At 47.2% G+C, this 18,213-nt stretch overlaps 1 protein-coding gene across 1 annotated transcript in view; it reads right to left on the bottom strand.

Annotated features, from left to right (window-relative positions):
• Positions 1-18,213, bottom strand: part of ttn.1 (titin, tandem duplicate 1) — a gene marked incomplete at both ends in the record, with an annotated part of 341,754 nt that overhangs the window by 45,891 nt on the left and 277,650 nt on the right. The window contains 24 exons of the mRNA XM_079733756.1: positions 40-342; positions 449-1,036; positions 2,646-2,942; positions 3,469-3,666; positions 4,022-4,126; positions 4,211-4,518; positions 4,644-4,926; positions 5,073-5,360; positions 5,513-5,803; positions 6,681-6,968; positions 7,080-7,385; positions 7,536-7,838; positions 8,149-8,451; positions 8,614-8,901; positions 9,134-9,433; positions 9,597-9,899; positions 12,128-12,427; positions 12,662-12,937; positions 13,135-13,381; positions 13,494-13,657; positions 13,821-14,126; positions 14,293-14,577; positions 14,784-15,101; positions 15,236-18,205. Of these exons, the coding sequence (XP_079589882.1) occupies positions 40-342; positions 449-1,036; positions 2,646-2,942; positions 3,469-3,666; positions 4,022-4,126; positions 4,211-4,518; positions 4,644-4,926; positions 5,073-5,360; positions 5,513-5,803; positions 6,681-6,968; positions 7,080-7,385; positions 7,536-7,838; positions 8,149-8,451; positions 8,614-8,901; positions 9,134-9,433; positions 9,597-9,899; positions 12,128-12,427; positions 12,662-12,937; positions 13,135-13,381; positions 13,494-13,657; positions 13,821-14,126; positions 14,293-14,577; positions 14,784-15,101; positions 15,236-18,205 (9,618 nt within the window). The remainder of the gene's footprint in view (positions 1-39; positions 343-448; positions 1,037-2,645; positions 2,943-3,468; positions 3,667-4,021; positions 4,127-4,210; positions 4,519-4,643; positions 4,927-5,072; positions 5,361-5,512; positions 5,804-6,680; positions 6,969-7,079; positions 7,386-7,535; positions 7,839-8,148; positions 8,452-8,613; positions 8,902-9,133; positions 9,434-9,596; positions 9,900-12,127; positions 12,428-12,661; positions 12,938-13,134; positions 13,382-13,493; positions 13,658-13,820; positions 14,127-14,292; positions 14,578-14,783; positions 15,102-15,235; positions 18,206-18,213) is intronic.

The following is an 18,213-nucleotide window of genomic DNA, read 5'->3' as shown; positions in this document are numbered from 1 at the left end:
TATATTTAACTGGACCATAGAGCAGAAGGCTTTACTTACAGGCAACAACTTTAGTGATGACGGGCATCGATGGTTCACTGGGTTCACCATAGCCGGCTTTATTCTCAGCGCTAACACGGAACTCGTACTCCATGCCCTTGGTCAGACCCTTCACCTCGTAGCTCAGCTCAGCCAAGGACCACTGGGAGGCTCGGACCCAGCGCACCATATTCTTCTCCTTCTTCTCAACACAGTAGCCTGTGATATCACTTCCTCCATCATCTGCTGGCCTCCTCCATGTCACTGTGACCGACTGTCCTTGAATGTTTCCTACCTCTGGTTTAGCTGGTGGGCCGGGGGGACCTGCACACAGAATCAACACGTTATCGTAACTATCATGACACAAATTCAATATATGTTAATTTGCTTTCACAACAATGTTTTTACAAATAAACAGAATTGGATGTACCATATTTATCGACCATCTTGACTGCTTCTGAAAGCGAGGCTTCGCTGGCACCGTACTGGTTGACTGCAGACACTCTGAAGATGTATTCGTTGCCTTGGATGAGCTTGTGGGCAACAAAGTGGCAGTCGATGACCTGCTCCTTCAGGATGGTCCAGAGCAGGCGACTGGTCTCCCTCTTCTCCAAGGTGTAGTACTTGATGGGGGAGCCTCCATCCTCAGTGGGAGCTGTCCAGGTCAGGGTGATCTTCTCAGAGGAGACGCCGCTGGCTTCAATAGGCCCGGGCACACTGGGTACATCAAGGACCTTTACACTAACACTCTCCTCCTTCACACCGAATGGGTTACTGGCGGCGATGATGTACTCTCCGGAGTCCTTCCTGCTGGCATACTTGATGGACAGGGTGGAGGAGGTGGGGGTCGTTTCTATCTGGACGATGTCGGATGGCTTGAAGTTCTTTCCACCCTGAGACCAGCATGAGGTGGGAGCAGGTTTTCCCATGATGCTCGTGGCCGTCATGACGATGGTTTCTCCTGCCCGAACCGTCAGGCCTTCCTTCACCTGGGACTCGATGATGATGGTTGGTGCCTCTGATGACACAAACAGAAAAAAGAGTCAGAAAATAGAAAATCCGCCAACACCAGTGTTCTCCCCATTTGCATGCACCACTGCTGTACAGGTGTCACTAGCATCAGCCTTGTAGAAAAGAAACACAAAAATAATGCCACGCTGGAATCACTTAAACCTTTATCATTTAAACCTCACACATCAGCGCTGTGCATGCGCACATAAACAACGTGCAGGCGCAAATCCACACTGTTTACGTGCACACCTCGACTCGCTGCTGGAACACATCTTAAGGGAACACTGCAATCTAATAGCTGAAAGGATTTGTAACAGTGTACATATAATGCTATAACGGACAGATCCATTGCATTGGATTATTTAGCTGCTTCTATTCAAAGTGACGTATAATTGTAAGCTTATTAGTGCAGAGCCTGAATATTTTAATATTAGGACTTTTATTCGTTACTCCTATTTTTTTGAATCTCAATTCAGGATTGGAACGCTTAGTTTTGTTTTATTCCATGGTAGTTTTGTTGTTGGATATCTGAACAGAGAGGTGATGGTCCCACTACTTAGGTGTTGCCAAAATAGTATGGCTTTAGACGGGTAATAATAATTAACTTACGCTATTTCAAAGTTGAAACGAGGCCAAAAGATAACAAAATGTTAAACCCACTAGTAGAGAATGTGTTGGTCATAGAATAAACATGAATAGTTCAGGCTGCAATGACTTTTCCTTTAATGGCCATTTGTCAACCACAATAGCGCCTGTGTGATTTATCCTTGGGTTAATAGCACCACTCCTGCAACTTAAAATAATCCAAACTTTAATCACAATCACAAAATGCACCTATTGGCTTTGTGATAATTGGGAGCTGGTGTACTAATCAAGTAGCCTGGTCCTACCAGACTCTTGTACTTCATTTCATTTGTAGAGAGTCTGAACCTACTCAATTGACAAACGTTAATTCACTTGAAGGCGGGTGTATGTTGAAGTTTAAAACTATTGGATCTGCCCAGTGCCACTCTGGATCTGCCATAACCAATCGCTAACGTTTGGCCGGGAATCACGTTGCACGCAGGCTGTAAACAAACCAATCACCATGCGTGAAGATGTCCATCAACGAGAGCTGACTTTAACGTCATTGATCTCAGCCACTCCATCTGTTCGCTGATTGGATGCAGAAAATTTAGACTGAGAAAACCCACTAACATACTGCAGACCCAGACCTAGTTCTGAAGGGAAATTCAAATTGAGCGCAAGTGCTTAGGCGGGCGGAGCCAGGCTACTAATCAAGCGTGTTGGTAAACCTTTAGGTTCAGACTCGGACAGATGAGTTGGCCCCAAGCCATTGGGATATTGTAGTTTTGCTTTTTGTGTTATTAAAATAACACTAGAAAGTAAAAGTAAAAAAGATCAGTTGATAACAACGCGATTCGGACGGAGCAGTCTCCGCCAGCTCTTCTTGAGGCTTGAAAATATCTATATCTTTAATTTTCTTTTGAATATTTTACTAATGTTCGGAAAAGTGAACCATAATTAGAAGTTAAAAATGCTGGGGCTGGCCCTGGTCTTCGCCACTGTACGGGCGGCAGATAAATGTGTTCTTGAGGTGACGCGTGGGGTCTCACCATATTCATCTGCACAGACGATGGTGTCCGTCTGCTCCGAGGGGGGGCTCAGGGCTCCGGCGGAGTTCTTGGCTCTGATCCTGAACTCGTACTTGCATCCCTCCTGCAGCTCCTTCACGGTGAAGGCCGGCTCCACCACGTTGGCGTTGTTGGCCTTCACCCAGATCTTGGAGGGCAGGTCCCTCCTCTCCACAATGTAGCCGGTGAGCCGGTGGCCGCCGTCGGACTGGGGCTCGGTCCACTGCAGGGTCACAGAGCTCCGGGTGATGCTGATGACGTCCGGACGACCAGGGGCATCTGACAACACCACACACATCATTAGACAACTCGTTCAGCATGACAACACCCTCTACGTATTCTCCCTACAGGTGTTAGCAATAAGGTTTACTATCTCATTGTTTTTCAACCTGTGATTCTGCAAGTGGAATGTGGGATTTTTTAAATAGACACATTTTCAGTAATAGTAAATAGTGTTCAGTAAATATGGTATTATGGCTTGCTATTGTAAAAAGAATGAGTGCCTTCCGTCATATGTTTTCCATTACAATTAATTCCATTGATGTTTTGGGTCAATTTGTTAAATAAACATAATGGAGTATAAGCAACGTTGATTACTAAACTTTTCAATCTTTCTCACTGGCCATGGCCTTCTTTCAGTAATAATTCTATAAAATAATAAAAGGGGGCATTGGTACTCTGCTCAGCCAATGCCTGGGTGTTGGTCAATTTGTTTACCGTTTGCATATGAGATGGTCCACGAAAGGTCTTGAACTGAGTGGTGCACCTAAAGTCAAAGGTTGGAACCATAGAGAACCTAACTCACCAATGGGATCCAGGGCTACATAGGGGTCTGTAGCAAGGCTTGGTCTGCCGATGCCAGCTAGGTTGATGGCCATGACTCTGAACTCGTACTCCATTCCTTCAGTCAGACCGGTCACCTTGTGGTCCTTCATCCTGATGGCTGCCTGGCTGGCTCTCCTCCACAGCATGCTGTTCCTCTCCTTGTACTCCACATGGTAGCCTGAGGAAGAGACGAGGCTGCTGTCATCTGTACCCCTTTACACTTTGCACTCAAAGCATATTGGAACACCCTATTGTTTTAATGGCTGTATCTCAGTGTGGTTGAGTGTTTTAATGACTATCTCAGTGTGGATGAGTGTTTTAATGGCTGTATCTCAATGTCGTTTAGTGTTGTAATGACTATCTCAGCGCGGATGAGTGTTTTAATGGCTGTATCTCAATGTCGTTTAGTGTTGTAATGACTATCTCAGCGTGGATGAGTGTTTTAATGGCTGTATCTCAATGTCGTTTAGTGTTGAAATGACTATCTCAGCGTGGATGAGTGTTTAATGACTATCTCAGCATGGATGATGTACCAGTTATGGGAGAGCCGCCAGTTTTGCGGGGGTCAGACCACGCCAGGTAGGCTGAGTCGTGGCGCATGCTCATCATTTGAGGTGGAGCAGGCGCGTCAGGAACATCTGAGGGAGGAACGACAGAACCATGAGCCATCCCCCTGCACTGAAGCTGAAAAAGACCACCTGGCCATGGTGGCGGGAACTTACTGAATGGATGCTTGGCAACCAAAGGCTCAGACTTGAGTCCTTCTCCCACGCCATACTTGTTTTCTGCACAAACTCTGAAGATGTACTCTGTGCCTTCATGAAGACCGGTGACCCTCATGGAGTTGGTGTCCACGAAGGAGGACACCGTCACCCACATGTTGGTGATGGAGTCTCTCTTCTCCAGGATGTAGTTGGTGATCTCAGACCCTCCATCATCCTTGGGAGTACCCCACCTTAGTGTGGCGCCGTCAGCGGTCACATCCTTGAACTTCACTGGCTGGATCGGGATACCTGGTTTACCCACTACCCTGAAATATGATCACTTACATCAGTACAGTAGTGTAGCTATTGGTAGTGTATGGACGGTATTGGGTCTTAACACATCTCTCTAACGGATGCTTTACCAACGAGGAGAGGAAAGCCCCATGCTGACCTGATGAAAATGGTGGACTCCCTTGTCCCAGCGCTGTTCCTCAGGGTGATGGTGTACTTAGAAGCATCAGATCTCTGGCAGTCCCTGATCAGCAAGGTGGTGTTTACGGCTGTGAACTCCACAGACACTCTGCCTGTGTCTGTCAGGTCCTCATCCTCACCCTTCTTCCAGGACACCTTAGGAGTTGGTTTGCCGATGATAGGGATCTTCAGACGCACGTTGCTACCCTCCTTAGCGATGTAGCACATGTTGGGGAGCTCACGCAAGTCACATGTAGGATGAACTGAAGGATGAATTCATGGAAATATTTGAACTTTGAAGCATCTCTCTATATTCCAAACACATCAAGTTTAATTCCACATGAGGGTTAATTAAATGTAACCAATGAACAGAGAAACACAGTAAAAGAACATGGTGAAGATGACGTACTGATCTGGTCCTTGGCGATCACGGCCAGCTCTTTGGCGGGACTATCTCCAGAGTCGTTGACTGCCATCACCCGGTAGTTGTACTCGTGGCCCACAATCAGGTCCTTGGCACTGTACTGCATGTTCTTGGACCTCATGAGCTCCTTGTACTTTTCATCTCCGTTCAAAACCTCCAGGACGTAGCAGATAATGCGGCTGCCTCCGTCCGAGAGAGGCTTCTTCCAGCTCAGAGTGCAGGAGTCCTTGGTAACAAGCAGTGTCTTGAAATCCATCACAGGGCCAGGCTCCTCTTTAAAAACACATCACTTCAGTTAGATTACATATTCCATTGCATGTCACTAACACAAGCTCCTCTGAAAGGTCACATCTCTTCAGTTACGTGTCCTACTAAAGAAATGATCAACTAGAGATGACCTAAGAAATGCTGGCTAGGACACCCACCTGAAGCTCTGACGCCATCTATAGTCTCACAGGCCTCTCCAATGCCCAGCTTGTTGACAGCAGAGACCCTGAAGCAGAAGGATCTACCGGCCTCCAGATCTGAAACCTTGAAGGAAGTCTTATCACAGTTGTTGGAGACGATGGACCAGGCTTTTCTTTCAGCATCCCGCTTTTCAACGATGTAGTGTGTGATGTCGTAGCCTCCAGTGATTAAAGGAGCGTCCCAGAGGATGGAGGCACTGTCCTTTGAGTGTTCCTTCACCATCAGGTTGACGGGTGGCCCCGGAGTGTCTGGAGACACAACAACACAATGTTAACACCAAGGAGATATACATAACACAATACAAAACCTTCTACACATAGATAGATAGATATAGCAGTGGGTTGATTGGAACTAGAGTTTAGATTCTCTGCCCGAACCCTGACTTTATTAGCCTAATTGGGTGGGGAGAAGCTATGCCATAATCAGAAATATTAAATATATTTTTAGCAAAGTAGGCCTAAGTAACAGATAGATCGCATGATTTATCTGCATGCTGTGCTGTATTGTGTGGTGTAGTAGAGATGCGCGGGTGAGCTGTAATGTCATCCGCAGTCCGCACCCGCTGCTTAATATCAATAATCTACCCACCATCCACCTGAAGCATCCACCCGACAAAAGCCTGTCGGGACACTAACATTTCCCTGTTTCAACCAACCACTATGAAATGTCCCTTGTTGTCAGTGATTTCATAGCCAACGTGGTCTTATTATAGCCCGATCATTAACTAAAAACCACATAGAAAGAATCAAGCATCCAGCATATGATTTCAACAATGTGTGAGGGCATACACAACAGGGATGGTCACACAGTGGACTGCTGATTTAAACCAGCGGACCAGCGCTGGGCGGAGATGTTTGAGCATTTCAGAAGCAGGGAGATTCCATGAAAAATCTATGTCAAATTAGTCAGTTTGCCGTGTGTCAAGTCAATATGTTAACCTACTTATTATTTAGGTTATTAATGTATTAATAAAATTGTCGGGTTTAAATCGGGCTCAGGCTCATAATTACAGTTAATGTGTCGGGCAGGGCCGGTCTTGGGCACAACACGCTCAGGTAGGGTCGGGCTTGATTTTTTGGGCCTGATCTATTAAATGATGAACAATCATTGGCACTTTGAACTTACCCAAGACCTTGACGACAATGGTGTACATCTTTACGCCACACACACTCTCCAGGCTGAGGATGTACTTTCCAGCGTCGTAACGGTTCACGCTCTCAACTTTAACCAGTGTGTCCGTGGCTGTGGACTTCATGATGATTCCCTGGCGGTCCTTGATGTTGGAGTTCATCTTGGCCCAGATGATTCTGGGGGTGGGACGGCCCTTGATGGTGGCCTGGAGGTTCATGGTGGCTCCGGCGCGCAGTTCTAGCACCTCCTTCAGCTCTGCACTCAACACTGCCTCTGGAGGAACTGCACACAACAACCATCAAAAACAATAACCCCATCAATTACAGGAGACCATTCACTAGAAATACTGTGCCTGAATACAATGTAAGCGTTTAAATGAACACAGTAACATACCCATGATGTCTTTGGCGATGTGCTTTCCTGGAACCTCAAAGGGCTCACTGAAGCCGACCTTGTTGACGGCGGTGATGCGGCACTGGTACTCAGACTTATCGATGAGGTTCTGGATGATGTAGCTGGTGTCCTGCAGGTTCTTGGGAACATTGCAGCGGATCCAGTCGGTTGCGTCGGTCCTCTTGCATTCCACCAGGTATCCCAGCACGGGACTTCCTCCGTTGCTGGCCGGGACGCTCCAGGTCAGACTGATGGTGCAGTTGGTGGTGTCTGTCACGCCGGGGTTCACTACTGGGCCAGGAGGGTCTGAAGCACAGATCGCACCTCAGAACTCGTTGATTCTTTGTATATATATTGTTAACTCTTACTTTATAATACAAATACTTATGACACAGTCTTTTGGACACATCAACTTTGTGGAATAAGTTGAATTGAAAGGAAAGGGGGTAGACTCACTGATGGGGTCCAGGGCGTAGGTCGAGGTAGAAGGTTCACTAGGTGTACCTGGACCTGCCAGGTTGAGAGCGTTGACTCTGAAGTCATACTCTGTTCCTTCTGACAGGCCGGATACCTCCAGCATACGCTCAATTATAGGCTTCCGGTTCAACTTGATCCATTGCATCTCCTTGCTCTCTTTCTTCTCGAGGATGTAGCCCAGGATGGTGGACTTGCCATCGTCTGCAGGTTCCTTCCAGCTGACCGTCATGTGGTCCTTGGTCACATTGGTGATGACTGGAGCCTCGCATGGGCCAGGCACAGCTAGGGGTCACATCAAATTCAGGGTTCATTCCAGAGAGACACAATAGGTTTTAAAAACAACATCACAATGAGAAACAGTTTGAGGGCTTGGTTAGACAGTCTTATTAAAACAGTTAGTCAGTGTGGGATAGTCAGTCAGGACTGACTGAAACACTAAGCCAGTTTGGGTTAGAAATTCTGGACTAACTGAAACAGTTAGCCATTTTGGGTTGGACAGTCTGGTCTTACCGAAACACTTAACCAGTTTGGGTTAGACAGTCTGGACTTACTGCAACAGTTTACCAGTTTGGGTTAGACAGTCTGGACTTACTGTAGGGATTTCTGGCGACCACAGGGTTGCTGATGAAGGCCTCTCCAACTCCCCAGCTGTTCTCGGCACGAACGCGGTACTGGTACTCACGACCCTCGATCAGCTTCTGCACGCTGCACTCGTGGGTGTCGGCATGGATCTTGGCCGAGACCTGCGCCCAGTTGGCCCTGTTGGTCTCACGCTTGTCCACAATGTAGTGGCTGACAATGGCTCCCCCGTCGTTCAGTGGGGGTTCCCAGAGCACCATCACGCTGGTTGCAAACACCTCAGAGATCTGGACACTAGTGGGAGGGCCAGGCACATCTGGACACAAGGTGGATACTGTTAGTTCTCAGAGTCCAACACAATATCAGTTGGTTTGTTACTTCTAACATCATTTTAGAATAAGTCAATGAAGTCAATCATTTCATGAAGATGACTCGACTTCAGGACGTATATCAAAATGATTTGATAACCTTGACGCACCTAAAACCTTGACGATGACCTCTGTTGTCTTGGATCCACTAGCGTTCTGTGCCGTGATGGTGTAGGTTCCACTGTGTTCCTTTGTCACACTGGTCATTTCCAGCTGGAACTGTTGTCTCTGGTTGGAGATAGTGAGGCCCTCTGTTGAGCGGAGGCTGGTGTCTCCTCTCTTCCAGGTCACCTTGGGCATAGGTTTACCAAACACCTCTGCCTCCAGCAGGACCGTGGCTCCAGCCTTCACCGTGAGCCCTTTCTGCATCTTAGCATTGAGCTCCACTCTTGGTAGAACTGCAGTCCAGCAAGTAGCATTCAGGAGCACAATACAGAAGTAGACAAATATAAGTATACGTTTCATTCTTATTGTTCTTATTGTGTACATCAAAGTAAACTAAGAATAGATCTATTTTGAAATGAAAGGGTCTCCATTTTTCGTAACGTCCTGAACTGTTATGTTAGCATTGGGTAAGCAATACGTAAGCATTTGGTGAGCATTATGTGTGAGTAAGCTCCAGTATTGTACCATTCTCAGTGCAGACCAGAACGGGGTCTGAGGGCTCGGAGGGTTTGCTGATGTTGACGGCGGTCTTGGCGATGACTCTGAACTGGAACGTCAGGTCTCTCTCCAGGCCGGGGACGGTGTATTCCTCCCTTGGGACGTTCTGGCTGCTGGTGTTGCTCCTCAGCCAGGCCTCCCCAGGCACCCTGGTGTACTCCACGTAGTAGCCAACGATCCTACTACCGCCGTCGTTCTTTGGTCGGCTCCACACCAGACTCACAGAGTTCTTGGTCACATCCAGAATGTCTGGTTTGCCTGGTGTGTCTATAAGGGGGATGGACATATTTAATTCAACTCTTTAATCTTTAATAATTAAGATAAGAACAATAACAGTGGGTTCTGTGCTTGTCCTTCATATATATATATATATACATATATATATAGTGTAAATGAATAAAAGGCTGTGAGGGGGAGAACCAGCACTTACCGATGGGGGTCCTGGCGGTGATGAAGTCGGTCTTCTTGCTGGGCTTGCCCTGGCCAGCTCGGTTGATGGCGGACACCCTGAAGGTGTACTCCAGGCCCTCGATGAGGCCGGCACACGGGTACTCTGTGGTGCGGACCACTGTGTCGTTGGCCTTAACCCAGAGCAGGCTGTTCCTCTCCTTCCTCTCGATGTAGTAGCCGGTGATGGGGCTGCCGCCGTCGCTCTCTGGTTTCTCCCAGGCCACAAACATGCAGTCCTTGTTTGTCTTGTTGATGTGGCAGTTAAGGGGCTCGTCTGGAATCTCTATTGGTAGCAAAGACATTGCAACCATGTTAACTATAGCAGTGCCTGTTGTGCAGCCCTGTGGTGCTTCGACAGTATTGTGTGAAAACATATAGTATGCGTAAATTGTAGTAAACATGTCATTTGTATGACACGTAGTAACAGAGTTGTACGTTTAAAATGTATTTAAAGTGTAGTAATGTTTACTGTAGTAGATTAATAATTATTAATTAACTAATTATTAAGTATTAAAAGTGTAGCATGTGTAATCAGTACTAAAGGTGTAGAATGTGTAATAAGTAGTAAAGGTGAACTATGTGTGATAAGTATTAGAGGTGTAGTAGGTGTAATAAATATTAAAGGTGAAGTAGGTGTAATTAGTAGTAAAGGTGTAGTATATGTAATGTGTAGTGAAAGGATAGTAGGTGTATTAAGAAGTAAAGGTTTAGTATATGTCAGATGTAGTAGATTTAATAAGTAGTAAAGGTGTAGTATATGTAATGTTTGGTAAAGGTGTAGTATTTGTAATAAGTATTAAAGGTGTAGTATGTGTAATACGTACTAAAGGTGTAGTATATGTAATGTGTAGTGATGGTGTAGTATGGGTAAATTACAGTAAAGGTGTATGTGTAATAAGTGGTAAAGGTGTAGTAGGTGTAATAAGTATTAAAGGTGTAGTATGTGTAATAAGTACTAAAGGTGTAGTATATGTTATGTGTAGTGAAGTTGTTGTATGTGTAATTTATAGTAAAGGTGTAGTAGGTGTAATAAGTATTAAAGGTGTTTTAGGTGTAATAAGTATTAAATGTGTATTAGGTGTAATGTGTAGTAAAAGTGTTGTATATGTAATGTGTAGTGAAGGTGTAGATGTAATAAGTAGTAAAGGTGTAGTAGATGTATTAATTATTAAAGGTGTAGTAGGTGTAATAAGTATTAAAGGTGTAGCTTATGTAATAAGTATTAAAGGTGTAGTATGTGTAATAAGTAGTGCTGTCAAGCGATTCAAATATGTTATCGCGATTAATCGCATTAATTTCATAGTTAACTCGCGATTAATCGCACATTTTTTTCTATTCTAAATATCTCATGATTTTGTGCTGCTAGCCTTTTAGTGAGATCAGAGAGTGTTGAGAAGGACAGTAAGAAGAGAGACCCGCAGTGAACTCAACCCGGTGCTTGACATCGGGTAGGTGCATGACAGTGGTAGGCCTACCGTAAAACTTCAATAGCCCAGGCTTTTATTTGTTTCAATCACTGAACTTTAGAACAAAACTCTTGCTCAGCAAAGCTATAACATTTATTATTTAAACCAGTATGAATATATTCCTACTCTACATAGGCCTATACACATTACCAGGCTATCGAATAACGCCCCCCCCCCTCCGATCAACACACACACACACACACACACACACACACACACACACACACACACACACACACACACACACACACACACACAGACAGTGGCGGAGTGATAATCGGGAGAGTGTGGAGAATTCCCGGTGGGCCGTTAACGTTTCGGGGCTGTCGGGATGATTACTGCGGGATAACAATATTGCGTTTATAAAACCTTCTTGCAGCACCGTCCGACAGCCTGAGCTGTGCGCCCGCAACCTCTCACTTACTAAACACGCAACACTCACAAACTGTCAACATCGCAACCAAGTCTATTTTGTCTAGAGAGGAGTAACTGAGCGGCCCCTCCCGAAGTGGTACAGCCCAGGTGGGCCTTGAACTGCCATTGGTCAGAAAGACGTAACAGCTAATGACAACATTGAACTCTTGTGCAGGCTCAAACAGGGTGACACACAAACACATACACACTTTTAAGGAGTTTTTCACCCGCTCCGTATCCTTGCCTGCCCCAACAAGTTTGTGCGGCGTGCTTGTTGTTTTGTTTCCGGTGTAGCTAGATCCGGTATGATGTTGTAGTTTTTCTTGTTGTAGTTGTTGCTTGACAGCAGGTGAAAAAACTACAATGTTTGCCAAGCCAAAAGGGCGTTAATCGCGCGATAAAAAAATCAACGCCGTTAAAATTGGCTTGCATTAACGCCGTTAATAACGCTAAATAATAATAAAAACTGACAGCACTAGTAATAAGTACTAAAGGTGTAGTATATGTAATATGTAGTGAAGGTGTATTATGTGTAATTTATAGTAAATGTGTAGTAGGTGTAATAAGTAGTAAAGGTTTAGTAGGTGTAATAAGTGTTAAAGGTTTGGCATGTGTAATGTGTGAAACCTACGGAAGGGGAACTTGGCCACCATGCGGTCAGACTGGATTGGATCAGAGATGCCGAAGCGGTTCTCTGCCCGGATGCGGAAGGCATACTCCTTCCCTGGGATCAGCTTGCCCAGCCTGCAACCCGTCTTCCCACAAGAAGAGATGGCGTTCACCCAGTCTCCCCTGGTCACATCACACTTCTCCACCACATAGTTGGTGATGGGGCTGCCTCCGTCCTCCAGGGGTTTGTTCCAGGACAGAGAACAGGCATCAGAGTCGATGTCACTGATCTCCACCGGACCCTCTGGAGCCCCAGGGATATCTGGAAAACACACATGATGCTGTTATAGTAGACACTCCACCCTTCACCAGAGAGGTATTGTAGTGCCAACATAACCCTTCACCACAGATGTATTACTGAACTAACATCCCCATTTACCAAAGATAGGTATTATAGTCACCGTGAACCACACATGTATTGTAGATATAAAATAGGGCCAGTAATGACAGTAACATTAGTGACAGTTAAAGTGATAGTGATATAAATAATAGGGACCTCTGATGATGATCTTGAGGGCCTCCTCCACTTTGCCACAGCTATTCTCCGCTGACAGGCTGTACTCTCCGCTGTCCGTCCTGGACACATCCTTGATGATGAGGACACACAAGTTGGCAGACTTGTGGACTGCCAGACGGCTGGACGGCACCACCACGTTCTCCCCACGCATCCACTTACAGCTGGGCATCGGTTTACCAGAAACCACCGCCTCGATCCTCAGCTTGGCCCCCGCCCTGGCACTCACCATCTCAGCCATGACGATCTTGGGCTCCACTGTAGAAACACACCATGTGGAATGAGGAGTAGAAACACATTGTGTTGAATGAGGAGTAGAAACACACCATGTTGAATGAGGAGTAGAAATACAACGTGTTGAATAAGGAGTAGAAATCCACCATGTTGAGTGAGGAAAAATATAAATACGTGTTGAAAGAAGAGAAGGCAGGTGGACGCTGAACTAGGTGACTCACTGATCTGTTCCTTGATCTCAGAGGCCTCTCGGGTCTCGGTGAAGGTGCTGCAGCCGATGATGTTCTTGGCTGACACTCTGAACTTGTACCTCTTGCCCTCCTTCAGGCCACTGACGGAGACACTGAGACCCTTAACGGTGGTGTAGGCGTTCCAAACCTCCCTCTCCTTCTCCTGATCCTCCTCGTCCTCATCTGCCTCCACCACCGGCTCTGGGGCAGGAGGAGGAGGTTCCTCTCCCTCTAGAACCTGCAACATGACATATCATCCCTGTTATTATTATGATAAATTATTAATATAATCTAAGAAGAACATCAAGTAAGAGGCATTGATGAGGTTGACAAGCAGCTAGAAAGCAAACCTCCACAGGTGCAGGTGGGGGTGGGGGAGGTTTGACCTCGATGTATTCAATAACGTAACCGTCGATTTTAACACCTCCATCCCTCATGGGCTTCACCCAGCCCACTGTAGCACTGTTCTTGGTGATCTCCAAGACCTCAATCTTCTCACAAGGGTCGGGCTTACCTAGAGGAACACAGATACAGGTTACTTGAATGGGTGGATGAAGTTTCATGTCAGTATATATGGCAGATAAAAAACAGGTGATTATAATGAATGGGATGAAGATGATCAAAGAGGATGAATTTAGGGAAACATATGAAGGTATTGATCTGTAAGCCATACATACTGGTAGGGTCGGAGGCCAGGTAGGAGGTAGGGGAGACCTTTGGTACTCCGGGCCCATACTGGTTGACTGCTGTGACTCTGAAGTAGTAATCCGTGCCAGCCGTTAGACCGCCCACCTTGAAGGGAATCTTGTCCATCTCAACTTCTCCTTTCACAACGGCCCACGTTTTGCGATCAATGGCGCGCTTCTCAATGATGTAGTGTGTGACCTCACTACCACCGTCTACCTCTGGTGGACTCCATGACAGTTTGGCAGAGGTCTGTTGGATGTCTGTAGCCTCGATGTTTACCACAGGCCCTGGGGTGTCTGTTGGACAAATGTTCTTTAATTCGTTGCTCACCATAATCCTTCATCTAAGAGAAAATGCATTCAGGTTCTGCCTCCTATTGATGGACATAGAGGAGCAAGGCCTAGATTGACATTGGATGGGAGAGGTTGAGTTGCTATGAATAACTATTAAAGTGTAACTCACCAAGAACCTTGACATTGACAAACACAGCCTTCTCCCCAGCAGCATTCTGCAGGGTCAGGCAGTATTTGCCGGAGTCGTCACGGGTGCTGTCAGGGATGACCAGGAAGGTCATGGTGTCGATAATGTCCACATGACCCTTCCTCACCACGTTGTCGATACCCATACGTCTCCAGGTCACGGTGGGAGGAGGTCTACCTCTGATGGTAGCACAGAGTCTGATGGGACACCCAGCCCTCACGGTCAGACCCTGCTTCAGATTGGCATCCAGGTCAATATCTGGAGACTCTGTTAGAGTGAAGAAGAGGCATCAGAGTGGAGTTTCTGTTAAGGGGTTAGAACTGAACCCCTCTGTTAAGTGGTTCACGTCCAACCCGTTTCTGAGGATTCATCTCAGCTATCACGTGACCAATCAAACGTAACATATTGGCTTCACACTCACGTTCAAGCTAATTGAATTATTCTCTTCTACATTAGGAATGAGAAGGTCTCACCTAGGATCTCTCTGGGCATTACAGCTCCTTCCAGGTTGCAGGGCAGGCTCATTCCCACCTGGTTCTGGGCGGACACTCGAAACTCATACTCCAGTTTCTCGTCCAGACTACTGACGGTGAAGTGACACACCACCAGCTGGGCAGCCACGTTGCACCTCTTCCAGCCCTCATCCTTCTTGGCGGTTCCCTTCACCCTGATCTCCACCACATAGCCGATGAGGGGCACGCCGCCGGTCGAGACAGGCTTGGTCCAGCCCAGGGAGATGGAGGACTTTGTGCTGTCCAGGACCTTCAGGTTGGTTGGCGGTGCGGGGGGTTCTAAAATGACGTGACATATATGTGGGACAGATTTAACTATCACTTCTCTAAAAAGCAAATACTGCTGTTATTACAGATACAGAAAACAAACAAAAAGTCAAACATTTTCATTCCATTTATTGTCTATTGCTTACCAATTGAGTCTCTAGCAGTGATGGCCACTGAAGGCTTGCTGGCAGCGCCAACCCCGATTTCGTTCACAGCTTTCACTCTATACTGATACTCATGGAGAGGCAGGAGTCCAGTCACAGTTAGACAAGTTGCAGGGATGGACTCCTTGTTAACAGGAGACCATCTGACTGCATGCTCCTCCTTCTTCTCCAACAGGTATCCTATGATGGACTTGCCCCCGTCTCTCTCTGGCTCAGACCACTGTACACTCATCTCTTCCTTGAAGATCTTGGTAACTTCAGGTGTATCAGGAGCCCCAGGGACGTTGAACTGTGTACCAGATACGATGGCGTCGCTCTGAACTGCTGGGCCGGGGCCCATCTTGTTCTCTGCACGCACTCTGAAGGTGTACTCATTGCCCTCAATGAGGCGGGTAACTCTAGCCTTGTTGGTGATCACTGCGTTAGAATGGACAGACCAGACTCCTCTCTTGGTCTCACACTTCTCAATGATGTAGTTGTAGATCTCACAGCCACCATCGTCTTCAGGAACCTCCCAGTCCAGTTGGCACCTGTCATTTGTGATGCCTGAGATCTTGAGGTCGTTGATGGGCCCAGGTCTGTCCAGGACATTGACCTTAGCATCAGCAGAGCAGGTTCCAGCGATGTTGGAGGCCGTTACAATGTATTTGCCACTGTCCGTGCGCCTGGCTCCAGTGACAAGCAGCTTGGAGAAGTCGGCACCAGATTCCAACTGATGCCTAAGACCCTTCCTGATTTCTTTGGTGCTCTCGTCCTTGGTCCATTTGACGTCACACTGTGGCTTGCCCTTGATAGTTGCCTCAATAGTGATACAGTCTCCAGCCCTGACAACCAGAGTCGCATCCAGTTTAATCTTGATTTCTGGCTCCACCAACTGTTCCTTCACCAAAACTTCATCTGTGGTCACCCAGTTACTTTCTCCACCTTCATTTTTGGTCTGGACCCTGAACTGATAGATCTGGTTCTCAATGCATCGGTCAGCCATGAAGTAGGTCTCCTTGATGGCTCCCTTATGTAGCCTCTCCCACTCCTCAGCTTCTTTGGGCTTCTTCTCCACATGGTAACCTATATTCCGACTACCGCCATCGTACTCTGGCTTCTTCCACTTAAGGAAGCAGAAGGTCTTACCAATTTCAGAGATTTGGAAGTCAATGGGTTCCCCGGGCTTCTCAATGGGATCCACTGCCAGTACAGCGGTCTTGGACTCAATGGAAGGACCAGAACCGATTTTGTTCTGTGCACTGACCCGGAAGAAGTACTCACATCCCTCAGTAAGAGGAGCCTTCATCTGACGTTTGGTGAAGTCATTGGAGATTACGGTCCATCCTCTCTGGCTGGGCTGTCGACACTCAATGGTGTACTGAGTGATCTCAGTACCTCCATAATCTTCTGGGTTCTCCCACGACACCATACAGGAGTTCTTGGTCACATATGCCACCTTAAGGTTCTGGCAAGGCCCTGGAACATCCAAAACGTTGACAATGATGGTAGCCTGGGCCAGTCCACTGCTGTTCTTGGCAGAAATAGCATATTTACCATAGTCTTCCCTTACAGCATTAGAGATGACAAGCTCACATAGTGGGTAGTTATTGTTGATTTCAGTGCGTCTGTCTCTGCCCACAGCTCTTGCGTCTTTGGTCCATGTGATCTCAGGATCAGGTCGGCCCTTCACCCTGGTGATCAGGCTGATGCTCTGGCCTGCCCTGACCGTGAGAGAGTCACGGCATGATGCATCCACCACAACTTCTGGGGGCACCAAGATATCTTTGGCCAGAACCGTCTCAGAGAGCTCCCTAGGTTCACTTTCTCCAATCTTATTGATGGCTCTGATGCGGAACCTATACTCCATTCCCTCAATAAGACCTTGAACTCTGAAGGCACAGATCTTAATGTTGTCTTTGTTAATTTTATCCCATTGTGCACTGCCTGATTTCTGGGCTTCAATCGAATAGCCTAGGATGGGGCTGCCTCCATCTCTGGATGGCTTTATCCAGCAGAGGTCTGCATATGATTTGCTCCAGTCCTTGAGTTTGGGGCTTCCAGGTGGTCCAGGTTTGGTCAGGGCACGGGTGGCCTTTACGGGTTCAGAAATAGGGGAAGGTCCACTGATTCCAGCAACGTTTTCTGCAAACACTCTGAATTCATAGCTATTTCCCTCAAATAGGCCTGAGACTCTATATCTGAGATCCAGGACGGGAGTCTTGTTCACACGGATCCATTTGCCAGTCATCTCTCGCCTTTCAATCACATATCCACTGACGGGGCTACCGCCGTCATTCTCAGGCAGAGCCCACTCCACTGTCACAGCGTTCTCTGTGATATCGGAGCACTCCGGCAGGCCTGGGGGGCTGGGAGGGTCGAACATATGCTTGGCAATAGTGGGAGGACTCTCCAGCCCAGCTCCGATGCCAATTTTGTTCTCTGCCCGGATGCGGACAATGTATTCACGACCCTTTTCCAACCTGGACACTTTGGCCTTGGTGCTGGTGCCACTGGAGCTGACCACTGACCAGGGCTCCCAGGGCTTTTTCACATCCTTCTTCTCCACCACATAGTTGGTGACCGGGGTGCCTCCATCGTCTTTTGGCGCCCTCCACTGGATCATCATGAAGTCAGGCGTGACCTCCAGGATGTTGACCGGTCCTATGGGGGCGCTGGGCACATCCAAGACCGTGACGTGCAGGGCTGCCGTCTTGCTCCCTGCTGGGTTGGAGACCGTAAGGAGGTACTCTCCAGTGTCTCCTCTCACACTCTCTGGGATGGTGAGAATAGAGGAGGATCCAGTAGACTCTATATTGTGGTGGCCTTCAGACATAATTTCCTTGCCATCACTCATCCATTTGGCAGTGGGGGTGGGGATGCCAGTCATCTTAGCTGGCAGCACAACGGTAGCTCCTGCCTTCACCACGAGACCCTCAATCAGCTTCACGTCAACTTCAATAGTTGGTGGCACTAGAAAG

The sequence above is a fragment of the Pollachius pollachius genome (genome assembly GCF_949987615.1).
Source record: "Pollachius pollachius genome assembly, chromosome: 3".
Classification (NCBI taxonomy): domain Eukaryota; kingdom Metazoa; phylum Chordata; class Actinopteri; order Gadiformes; family Gadidae; genus Pollachius; species Pollachius pollachius.
This window is presented reverse-complemented; position numbering and strand designations above follow the sequence as displayed.